This window comes from Oryzias melastigma, linkage group LG16 (genome assembly GCF_002922805.2).
Source record: "Oryzias melastigma strain HK-1 linkage group LG16, ASM292280v2, whole genome shotgun sequence".
NCBI classification, from domain to species: domain Eukaryota; kingdom Metazoa; phylum Chordata; class Actinopteri; order Beloniformes; family Adrianichthyidae; genus Oryzias; species Oryzias melastigma.
Genome location: NC_050527.1, coordinates 18,523,900 through 18,535,981, shown reverse-complemented (window position 1 = coordinate 18,535,981; position 12,082 = coordinate 18,523,900). Strand labels below are relative to the sequence as shown.

General features: G+C 42.2%; 1 protein-coding gene across 3 annotated transcripts in view; it reads left to right on the top strand.

Moving 5' to 3' along the window:
• Positions 1–3,088: 3,088 nt before the first annotated feature.
• The window catches only part of LOC112137758 (ankyrin repeat domain-containing protein 31), a 52,172-nt gene continuing 43,178 nt past the window's right edge, over positions 3,089–12,082 (top strand). The window contains exons 1-4 of one of the 3 annotated variants that reach the window (XM_024260227.2): positions 3,089–3,748; positions 10,258–10,509; positions 10,614–10,775; positions 10,838–10,977. In XM_024260227.2, the coding sequence (XP_024115995.1) occupies positions 10,260–10,509; positions 10,614–10,775; positions 10,838–10,977 (552 nt within the window). In that variant the 5' untranslated portion in view covers positions 3,089–3,748; positions 10,258–10,259. The remainder of the gene's footprint in view (positions 3,749–10,257; positions 10,510–10,613; positions 10,776–10,837; positions 10,978–12,082) is intronic. The other 2 variants (XM_036215821.1, XM_036215820.1) reach the window with 2 other exon arrangements.

Genomic DNA, 12,082 nt, shown 5'->3' with positions numbered 1-12,082 from the left:
GAAAGATCTTTGGTCTTGGCCATGGTGCAGAGTTTGGCATCTGGATTGATTGATTGATTGATTGCTTCTGTGGACAGGTCTCTTTTATGCAGGTAACGAGCTGAGAGGTCAATGTCAGCTTGTTACCTGTATAAGACCCACCTGGGAGCTAGAGATCTTGCTGACGAATAGGGGATCAAATACTTATTTCCTTCATGGAAATGTAAATTAATTGATAACTTTTTTTGAAACGCATTTTTCTGGATATTTTTTGTCATTGTTGTCTCTCACTGTTCAGATGAACCAACCATTGAAGTTATAGACTGATCATTTCTTTTTTAGTGGGAAACTTACAAAATCAGCTGGGGTTCAAATAGTTTTTTCCCTTACTGTATTTGTGATCTCTACACTATTTAAACTTGTACTGAAACTCTAGTCTTTAACCCATTAACAGTGACTCTGAGAACTCAGCACAAGAATTCCAATATGCTTCAATGTACGTTGTTGCATACATGGCAAATAAAAAAAAAGATGCCAAATGCAAAAGTTTTCTCTATACTGGATGCCAATAATTGTTTCTGGCAGGTGCAGCTTCACGAGGAGAGTTCTAAGTTATGTACCTTTATGGACGATACAGATTCCTGCGACTTCTATTTGGAGTGTTGTCAGCTCCAGAGGTGTTCCAGAAGTGTATTGCACAGAGACTGGGAGGTTTAGAGGGTGTTGTGAACATAGCTGATGATATTCTGGTGTGGGGTGAAGATGAGAAGCAGCATGACAGGAGGCTGAGAGCACTGATGGACAGAATCAGAGGGATGAACCTCAAGTTAAATAGAGACAAGTGCAAGATCAAAAGAACAGAGATCATTTATGTTGGTCACATTCTATCAGCAAAAGGTGTGAAACCAGACCAAGAAAAAGTCAGATATCTCCTGGACGCCTCCCTGGAGAGGTGTTCCGTGCATGTCCCACTGGGCGGAGGCCCCGGGGAAGACCCAGGACACGCTGGAGAGACTATGTTTCTCGGCTGGCCTGGGAACGCCTCGGGGTCCCCCCAGAGGAGCTGGAGGAAGTGGCCGAGGAGAGGGAAGTCTGGGCATCTTTGCTTAGACTGCTGCCTCCGCGACCCGGTCCGGATAAGCGGAAGAAGATGGATGGAAGGAAATAAAAGAACGGGAAGCCATGTTGAGCTGCACACGAGTGTTTTAATTCGCCATCTTTCACATACACTCTTACACGTGACTTTGCTTCTTTTCTTCCTAGCGAGAACATGCTACGGCAACACGTCGGGGACAAAAATCACACAATCAATATACAGTATAACACAAGTATTTCGATGTGAAAAAAGGATGTAACGTTATCTGTTGATGCAAGTCCAGAAGTTCTGGGAGCAGTGCTGATGCAGAAAGGACAACTAGTGGTGTACGGCCCAAGAGCGCTGACCCACTGTCAAAAGAGGTATGCACAGATCAAAAAAGAAGTTTTAGCAATCGTATATGGATGTGAAAAGTTCAAACTGTATATGTATGGCAAGACAGTGTAGGTTGAAACAGACCACAAGCCTCCGGAGACTGTGTTTAAGAAATCACACCAGAAGCTTCCACCAAGACTCCTTGGATGCTGATGAGCCTTCAACCCTATGATTTACGGGTCAGCTACAAGCCAGGAAAAGAGCTCTACATAGCAGACACGCTTAGCCGAGCCTACTTGAAAGAAAGGACTAAATAACTCCTGGAAGATGAACTGTACAGATTCATCCACTTACAACTCAACTACCGATCACAGAGGTGAAACTGAACATATTCAGAACAAAAAAAAAGCAGTAGATGAGGAACTGCAGCAGGTCATCAATATGGTCCAAGCAAGATGGCCAGCAGAAATCAGACATGTACCAGCAGAGATCAGAAAATATTGGACGTTCAGAGAAGTACTTACATGTTCGGATGGACTACTGTTCAAGAACACACGACTGGTTGTTCCACAAAGTCTGAGAGGAGACATGTTGTCGAGAATTCATGAAGCTCATCTCGGGATAGTCAAGTGCAAGGAAAGACTGAGAGATGTCATGTTTTGGCCTAACATGGCAAAAGAGATTGAAGATGTTGTGTGTTAAAGTGTTCTGTTGGATAAAGTTTGTATATTGGTAGAAGGATGCTGAGTCTAGAGCTGCAGGAAAGAGGTCTAGAGGAAGACCAAAGAGGAGGTTTATGGATGCAGTGAATGAAGACATGAAGGTGGCTGGTGTTAGAGTGGAGGATGCTGAAGACAGGCTTAGATGGAGGAAACTGATTCTCTATGGCGACCCCTGAAGGGAAAAGCCGAAAGGAAAAGAAGAAGTTGGACAAAGTTTGGACAAAGTAAGCAAGCGATTCAGACAGTCAAGAGCTTATTGAAAAAACCACAAGAGAGCCAAAGGGATCCTTACATTGCTTTACTGGAATATTGGAATTCACCTTTGGATGGAGTAAAACTGTCCCTGCCCAAATGCTTATGGGTAAAAGACTGAAAACCAGACTACCATCATCAACACACTGAGAGTGCAGGTTTTTAGAGGATTACTCTTAAATGCATGAACGGATTAAAAAAAACGCTTTGGGGTTCTTTATAGAGATGAATGAACAGTATAATACATTTAAAACCTCAAAATGTAGATATTTTTTATAGTAAGGCCCGTTTAACACCAGAGATCCAGTGTTTATGTTCTTTGATTCCCTGTAAATTTTCAAACGTTAAATTCCACGCTGATTGTGTTAAAGATTGAAAGTTACATTATGTTAAAGATTTGGTGTTTAAGTTTAGTAATAAGCAATTCCAGAATTAGCTAAAAGAGTCTTTGGTGAACTGGAAGGAGAGGGAATCAGGATTTTGGAGGAAGTTCTGTCCATGAAAATCTTCACTTCCTCGTCCCAGCTGACATCCGGATCAGAACCATACGGCTGGACATTACCCAGATTGATGGATGTTTTTATGTAGCAGTGGTGAAGATTTATGCTAGAGAGACATAGAACTATCATAATCAGACAGGGGGGGGCAGGGGCAGATCTACTCGCCTCAGCGCTAAAAAAACCACGCCCCCTCAGAGGAGATTTTGGAAACAGAGGCTTCAGATCAAAATGAAAAATTGCTTTTTAAGACAATTGGGTTGTGGGATTTTGGTTAAAAACGTTATATTCATCATTAAAACAGTACTGGGAACTTTTTTTGTTTGTTTTTGTAATAAAAAAATCTTCATACAAAATATGATCTCTAAGGTCCATGACTTTATTACATACAGTAACAATGGTGCTAAAACACTTTTATCTGATGCTCTAATCCCTACAATAACTTTCTGTAATTTAATCTGACCTCCACATTCTGGGTCCCCCTCCCATTATCTTTTTGTCCAACAGAAATGTATACACTCATAATTAATAAAAAAAAATGGTAATGTATTGGCTGTGAGTCAGCAGAGATGGAAGCTGAACTGGAACTTGTTGCTGATTTAGAGTGTATGATAACTGAATGAAAGACTGGGGGTTGCTTTTATCATCTTATGATATTATTTTCTATCGTTTAGACCAAATTTGTTACAAAACAATTTAAATCATTCCGCTGTTATCAATCAAAAGCGGTAATGTAAAGACAGTCTTCAGATTTCCTATTGTATGTGAACGCGGCGTGGTGTGGTGCCGTAACTACGCATGCGTAGAGTCCCGGCGTTCAAACGCTCTGAACTCCCAGCACGGAGCCCGCTCCCGTCTGCAGGGAGAAGGCCACGTTCATTCTTCGGGTAATTGTGTTTTTAAAGACGTTCTCGGTCCGGTTTTTAGTTACTTTTAGCGGTTCGACTGCAACTCTCGTAGAGATGTTAGCGTTACCCATCATTCAAAAATAAAGAAAACATTTAGCGTTAGCTCGACGTCCATCAAAATGGCGCCCGTGATCCACGGCGGTCAAGTGAGCCGCTCAGCCCTCATTGGGTTTTTTTTTCTGCGAGTTTCCTACAAGACTTACGGTAGCATGTCCGTGCTCGCTGGAAAATCCTGGAGACTCATAAATGCGATCCCATTACTTTTTATGCATGTGATATTTATTAGAAAAAAACCGGCTCATTACGTTTTTTTAATCAACCTCAAGTCTCTTGTATTAGTGAAATAAAATTGGTTAATTTTGGCTGTGAATTAATCCCAATCATCAATGTATTTCATTATAAATCCGTCACAGACCTACTTAGTCCTCAATAGAAATTTTCTCCTGGAAATCTAAAACATTCTTACTGTCTAGTTTTTTATTTTTTATTTTTTTATTTTTTTTTTATAGAAAAGAACATCATACATGCCATATAAGGTCTAATCTTTGCATTTTTGGCGGACTCTGGGTGAGACTAATTCCTGTGTTTCAATTTAGCACTTCACCATTCCTTTACAGACCTCCATAGTACTTCATGGAGTACTACTACTGAAAGTATGAAGCATTTTTACTTTATACTTTTTGAGAAAAGTACATATGAAATACTATGAAAAGTGTATTTTTTTATTTAATTGGCTGACTTTTGGTGGGACTAATTCCTGTGTTTCAATTTAGTACTTCACCATTCCTTTACAGACCTCCTTAGTACTTCATGGGGTACTAGTTCTGAGGGTATGAAGCATTTTCACTGTATACTTTTTGAGAAAGGTACATCTGAAATACTATGAAACGTGTAATTTTTATTCAATTGGCTGACTTTGGGTGGGACTAATTCCTGACATTCAATTTAGTAATTCACCATTCGTTTACAGACCTCCTTAGTACTTTATAGGGTACTACTCCTGAAAATATGAAGCATTTTTACTTTATACTTTTTGAGAAAAAAAAACATGAAATACTATGAAAAGTTTAATTTTTTTTATCCAATTGGCTGACTTGGACATGGAGTACTACTACTGAGGCATTTTTACTGTATGCTTTTTGAGAAAATTACATATGAAGTACTATGAAATGTGTAACTTTTTAATCATTTGGCTGATTTTTGGTGGGTCTAACTTCTCAGTTTTAATTTAGTACTTCACCATTTCCGTTCAGACCTCCTTAGTACTTCAATGAGTACTACTCCTGAAAATATGAAGCATTTTTACTGTATACTTTTACTGTAAAACTACATCTGCAATACTATTCATTGAAGTACTAAGGAGGTCTGAACAGAAATGGTGAAGTACTAAATTAAAACTGAGGAGTTAGACCCACCAAAAATCAGCCAAATGATTAAAAAGTTACACTTTTCATAGTACTTCATATGTACTTTTCTCAAAAAGCATACAGTAAAAATGCTTCATACTCTCAGTAGTAGTAGTACTCATTGAAGTACTAAGGAGGTCTGTAAAGGAATGGTGAAGTGCTAAATTGAAACACAGGAATTAGTCCCACCCAAAGTCAGCCAATTGAATAAAAAAGTTACACGTTTCATAGTATTTCATATGTACTTTTCTCAAAAAGTGTACAGTGAAAATGCTTCAGATTTTCAGGAGGAGTACTCATTGAAGTACTAAGGAGGTGTGTAAAGGAATGGTGAAGTACTAAATTGAAACACAGGAATTAGTCCCACCAAAGTCAGCCAATTGGATAAAAAGTTAAGTATTTTAGATGTACTTTTCTCAAAAAGTATAAAGTAAAAATGCTTCATACTCTCAGTAGTAGTACTCCATGAAGTACTAAGGAGGTCTGTAGAGGAATGGTCTTCTTCTTTTCCTTTCGGCTTTTCCCTTCAGGGGTCGCCACAGCGAATCAGTTCCCTCCATCTAAGCCTGTCTTCAGCATCCTTCACTCCAACACCAGCCACCTTCATGTCTTCATTCACTGCATCCATAAACCTCCTCTTTGGTCTTCCTCTAGACCTCTTTCCTGCAGCTCTAGACTCAGCATCCTTCTACCAATATATTCACTGTCTCTCCTCTGAACATGTCCAAACCATCTCAGTCTGGCCTCTCTGACTTTATCTCCAAAACCTCTAACATGTGCTGTCCCTCTGATGTATTCATTCCTGATCCTATCCATCCTGGTCACTCCCAAAGAGAACCTCAGCATCTTCATCTCTGCTACCTCCAGCTCTGCTTCCTGTCTTTTCTTCAGTCCCACTGTTTCTAGTCCAAACAACATGGCTGGTCTCACCACAGTCTTGTACACCTTTCCTTTCATTTGTGCTGAAACTCTTCTGTCACACATCACACCTGACACTTTTCTCCACCCATTCCAACCTGCTTGCACTCTCCTCTTCACTTCTTTTCCACACTCTCCATTACTCTGTACTGTTGACCCTAAATACTTAAACTCCTCCCCCTTCTTTATCTCTTCTCCCTGTAACCTCACTCTTCCACTCTGGTTCCTCTCATTCACACACATGTACTCTGTCTTACTGCGGCTAACCTTCATTCCTCTCCTTTCCAGGGCAAACCTCCACCTCTCTAACTCCACCTCCACCTGTTCCCTGCTCTCACTACAAATCACAATATCATCTGCAAACATCATAGTCCATGGTGATTCCTGTCTAACCTCATCCGTCAGTCTGTCCATCACCATTGCAAACAGGAAGGGGCTCAGAGCTGATCCCTGATGTAATCCCACCTCCACCTTGAACTCCTCTGTCACCCCTACAGCACACCTCACCACTGTCTTACAGCCCTCATACATGTCCTGCACTGCTCGGACATACTTCTCTGTCACTCCAGACTTCCTCATACAATACCATAGTTCCTCTCTGGGCACTCTGTCATAAGCTTTCTCCAGATCTACAAAGACACAGTGGAGCTCTCTCTGACCTTCTCTGTACTTCTCTATCAACATCCTCAAAGCAAATGTTGCATCTGTAGTGCTCTTTCTTGGCATGAAACCATACTGCTGCTCACAAATGTTCACTTCTGCTCTTAGTCTGGCTTCCACTACTCTTTCCCACACCTTCATTGTATGGCTCATCAGCTTTATTCCTCTGTAGTTACCACAACTCTGCACATCTCCCTTATTCTTAAAAATGGGCACCATCACACTTCTCCTCCATTCCTCAGGCATCTTCTCACCACCTAAGATCCTGTTGAACAACCCGGTCAAAAACTCCACTGCCATCTCTCCTAGACACTTCCATACCTCCACAGGTATATCATCAGGACCAAGAGCCTTTCCACTCTTCATCCTCTTCAAAGCCCCTCTCACTTCACCTTTACTAATCTTTCTTACTTCCTGCTCCACAACCGTCACCTCTTCTACTCTTTGTTCTCTCTCATTCTCTTCATTCATCAACTCTTCAAAGTATTCTTTCCATCTTTCCATTACACCACTGACACCTGTCACCACATTACCATTCCTATCCTTGATCACCCTAACCTGCTGCATGTCCTTCCCATCTCGATCTCTCTGCCTTGCTAGTCTGTACAGGTCAGTCTCTCCCTCCTTACTACCCAACCTAGCGTACAAGTCATCATAAGCTCTTTGCTTGGCCTTTGACACCTCTACTTTCACCTTACGCTGCATCTCCCTGTACTCCTGTCTACTCTCCTCAGTCCTCTCAGTGTCCCACTTCTTCTTAGCTAGTCTCTTACTCCGTATACACTCCTGCACCTCCTCATTCCACCACCAAGTCTCCTTATCAACTCTCTTTCCTGATGACACACCAAGTACACTCCTACCTGTCTCCCTGATCACATTAGCTGTAGTTATCCAGTCATCTGGGAGTACCTCCTGACCACCCAGAGCCTGTTTCAACTGTTTCTTAAAAGTCATGCAACAATCTTCTTTTTTCAGCTTCCACCAGTTTGTCCTCTTCTCTGCCTTTGCCCTCTCTTTCTTCATCTTCTTCACCACCAGAGTCATTCTACACACCACCATCCTGTGCTGTCTGGAAACACTCTCACCAACCACTACTTTACAGTCACTGATCTCCTTCAGATTACACCGTCTACACAAGATGTAGTCTATCTGTGTGCTTCTACCTCCACTCTTATAGGTCACTCTATGTTCCTGTCTCTTCTCAAAGAATGTATTCACTATCGCCATTTCCATCTTTTTTGCAAAATCAACCACCATCTGTCCTTCTACATTCCTCTCCTGGATACCAAACCTGCCCATCACCTCCTCATCACCTCGGTTTCCTGCACCAACATGACCATTGAAATCTGCACCAATGACAACTCTCTCATTTCCAGGGATGCTCATCATCACTTCATCAAGATCCAACCAGAACTTCTCCTTCTCTTCCAGCTCACATCCTACCTGTGGGGCATACCCACTAACAACATTGAACATGACACCCTCCATTTCTATCTTCAGACTCATCACTCTATCTGACACTCTTTTTACCTCCACAACACTCCTAACAAACTCCTCCTTTAGGATAACTCCTACTCCATTTCTCTTCCCATCTCCACCATGATAGAACAACTTGAACCCTGCTCCTAAACTTCTAGCCTTGCTACCTTTCCACCTGGTCTCCTGGACACACAGTATGTCTACCTTTCTCCTCTGCATCATGTCCACTAACTCTCTACCCTTTCCTGTCATAGTTCCAACATTCAAAGTCCCAACTCTCAGTCCAACACTAGTGACTTTCCTCTTCTCTCTCTCCCTACGAACCCGCCTTCCTCCTCTCCTTCTTCCACCAACAGTAGTCCAATTTCCATCGGCACCCTGTCGGTGAACAGCACCGATGGCGGTCGTTGTTAACCCGGGCCTCGACCGATCCGGTATGGATTTCGTAGGTCTGATTCGCATATTTGATTTGGCAAGATTTTACGTCGGATGCCCTTCCTGACACAACCCTCTGTATTTATCCGGGCTTGGGACCGGCACAATGAGACCCTGGCTTGGGCCCCATCGTGGAATGGTGAAGTACTAAATTAAAACACAGGAATTAGTCCCACAAAAGTCAGCCAAATGATTAAAAAGTTACACTTTTCATAGTATTTCATATGTACTTTTCTCAAAAAGTATTCAGTAAAAATGCTTCATATTTTCAGGAGTAGTACACACTGAAATACTAAGGTCTGTAAAGGAATGGTGAAGTACTAAATTGAAACTGAGGAATTAGTCCCACCCAAAGTCAGCCAAATGATGTAAAGATTAGACCTTATATGGCATGTATGATGTTTTTTTCTAAAAAACTAAACAGTAAAAATGTTTTAGATTTCCAGGAGAAAATTTCTATTAAGGAGTAGGTCTGTGACGGATTTATAATGAAATACATTGATGATTGGGATTAATTCACAGCCAAAATTAACCAATTTTATTTCACTAATACGTGATATTTTGAGATTGATTTAAAAAAAAGTAATGCACAGTTTTTCTAATAAATATCACATGCATAAAAAGTAATGTGATTACATTTATGAGGAGTAAAAATATCATGTTTTCAAAGAGTCTCCAGGATTTTCCAGCGAGCACGGACATGCTACCGTAAGTCTTGTATGAAACTCGCAGAAAAAATCCAATGAGGGCTGATTTGACCACAGAAAAACAAACAGCGGCTCACTTGACCGCACTCATGATCCAGTCGAAGCTGAAGGCGAGGTGTTATTATGTTATGTTGGTGTTTATCATTTCCGTTCCATGAGCTATCACTGGAGATGACATGCTAGCCGTTTTCACACGGAAAGTGTTTTCTTTTATTGTGACCATAAACTATTTATTGACAAAAACAGATAAGACACTTCTGTTCAATGTCACGTTGCATAAGGAAAATAAGAAGATGTATTTTCCTGTAAACTGTACTAAACAATTCACATATTTTGTTTACTTCAGTGGATAGGTACCCCGAACCCCACCTCCCACCCCCATTTATTGATATAAGATAAACTTCTTCTCTGACATTTACTTCCAGAAAAAAAATAGCTCAACAATTGAAGGCACACTTGTTGGATGTTGTTGTGTTTTCAAACAGAAAAAAAGGTCCAGATACTTTCCTGTTAGAATGCTTTTTCTTTTAACCGTTGAACAGACTTCTCTCTCTTCTGAGTTGAGCTGCGCTGCACGCGCCCCAGACAGAGTTGTGACGTCACACAATTCTCTCTTTTAGTGAATCAATAAAAAAAAAAACTTGTTCTCATTCATCGCCGTGTTTTTAATGACTTATCATGTGAATTGGTTTGTATTTTATCGCAAAATGATGATTTAATGGAAACTGTGTCATTTTGAAACTATGTTTTTTCTAAATTCCTAGGATTTCTATAAAGTTTTGCGCAAAAGTGTAATGGAAACGCAGCTACTGAGCTGTTTCCCTTCAGGATTTGATCGGCTGCATGACTTGATGTTCTGACCTCTGTGTTTGATCGGCTGTAGTCATGCTGCAGATGGATGATGGACCGTCGTCTTGCTCAGATGACGACTCTGTGAGTTTACTGCATGATCTCAGTGCCTGCCATGTCACGGACGCCGCTGTGGACCAGACTACACTCTCGGGTTCACACGTTCCCCTCACATGTACACAAACCAATACAGAGAGAAACCCAAAAGAGCTCAAAGCTCATCAGAAGGAAGAGGCTGGCAGGAGAAAGCAGCCTGAGGCTGACTTTGAAGAGTCAGCAGAATTCGGTGAGATATTTATTTATATTTGGTGAGATATTTAGAGAATGTTAGCAATCCTTGTTGGTTTATTACATGTAATTTGTCATGTTTTTTCTGTGTCATCTTTAAAGAAAAGGTCTGTAAACCTTTGAAAGCCTTCAACCATCGTACGCTCCACAAGAGAGACAGCATGGGGGAGACGCTGCTTCACAAAGCATCCAAGAAGAACAACGTGGCTGACGTCCGGACGCTCATCCAGGCGGGGATAAGTGTGGACGTGGAGGATTATGCAGGTCTCTGAGCATGCTGGTGTTTGTTGGTCATGCAGCCGTCGCTGATGCCACTCGTTTGTCAGGCTGGACAGCGTTGCACGAAGCTGCTGCCAGGGGCCATGTGACGGTGGTGAAGGAGCTCCTGAAGGCGGGGGCCAATAGCAACGCCAGGTGTAGAGGCGTGACGCCGCTGCACGATGCCGTCTGTGCTGGCCACCATCAGGTTTTTACTCTGTGATGTTTGTTCCTGCTGGGCTTCTTTAAGAATCTGTTCTTAGTGATTGAACATCTAGAACTGAATATGTAAAAAATAAGCTGGAAAACATCAACGGGGTTAAAAAAAAGGAAAGAATTTAATAAAAAAAGAAACTGAAAAAAGGATTCCTTGGAAACTAAAGCAAATGAAAGGATTATATTTGCTACTGTCTTAAATCAACATTTTTCAAATGGATGTTAGTTCTTCCTTTGAAAAAGGTTTTCCTTGAGTTTTTTCCTTGTGTTTTTTCAGTGGTTTTTTTTGGATGTCTGAATTTGATTGTGTTGTGTTGAGCACGTCTTTCGGTTTCTGCTTAGACCCGTTTTCCTTCAGTCTTTTCCTAAGATCGTTTTTGTTGCACATTGACTGTATGAAACTGCATGAGCTTGTCCCGATCCAATCAGATCATTGATAGTGTAGCCCTGTCACAAACAGGCAGACAGCTGGTTCCACGTGCAGCAGGTTTATTAACAGTCCACAGAATAAGCAGGGTCAGACAGGCAGAGGTCATACACGGGCATGGGATCATCCGAGACGAGCGAGAAGAGGAGTCAGAGTCCAGGCGAGGGTCAGGGGCAGGCGGCAGGCAATCAGAGTAGCAGGGTCGAAGACAGAAGATCAGGTCAGGAGTAAACGCTCAGAGTTGCAGGCAGGGTGGCACAAACAAAACTTCGCGGGGAGTGGAGTGTGGAGCCAGACTATGAGCTGAGGAGGTGATGAGGTGATGGGGAACAGCTGAGCTGATGAGTCCAGGTAATGGCAGGTGTTGAGTTCAGAACTCTGGTGAGCGCTCCCTCTGGTGACTGGAGACGGTAGCAGCAGGTTGCTCCATGACAGAGCCCCCCCCCTGCGAGCGGCTCCGGAAGCGAGGAACTGTCCGACGCCGGGGTCGTCCACGGGTTCGGGAAGCAGGTCTGTCTGGGTGGCGATGGTGGAACTCACTGATCAGGGAGGGATCAAGGATGTCATCTGCGGTGACCCAGTAGCGTTCTTCTGGGCCGTACCCCTCCCAATCCACCAGATATTGAAGCCGACCCCCCCGGCGCCGGGAGTCCAAGAGCTCTCTGACGAG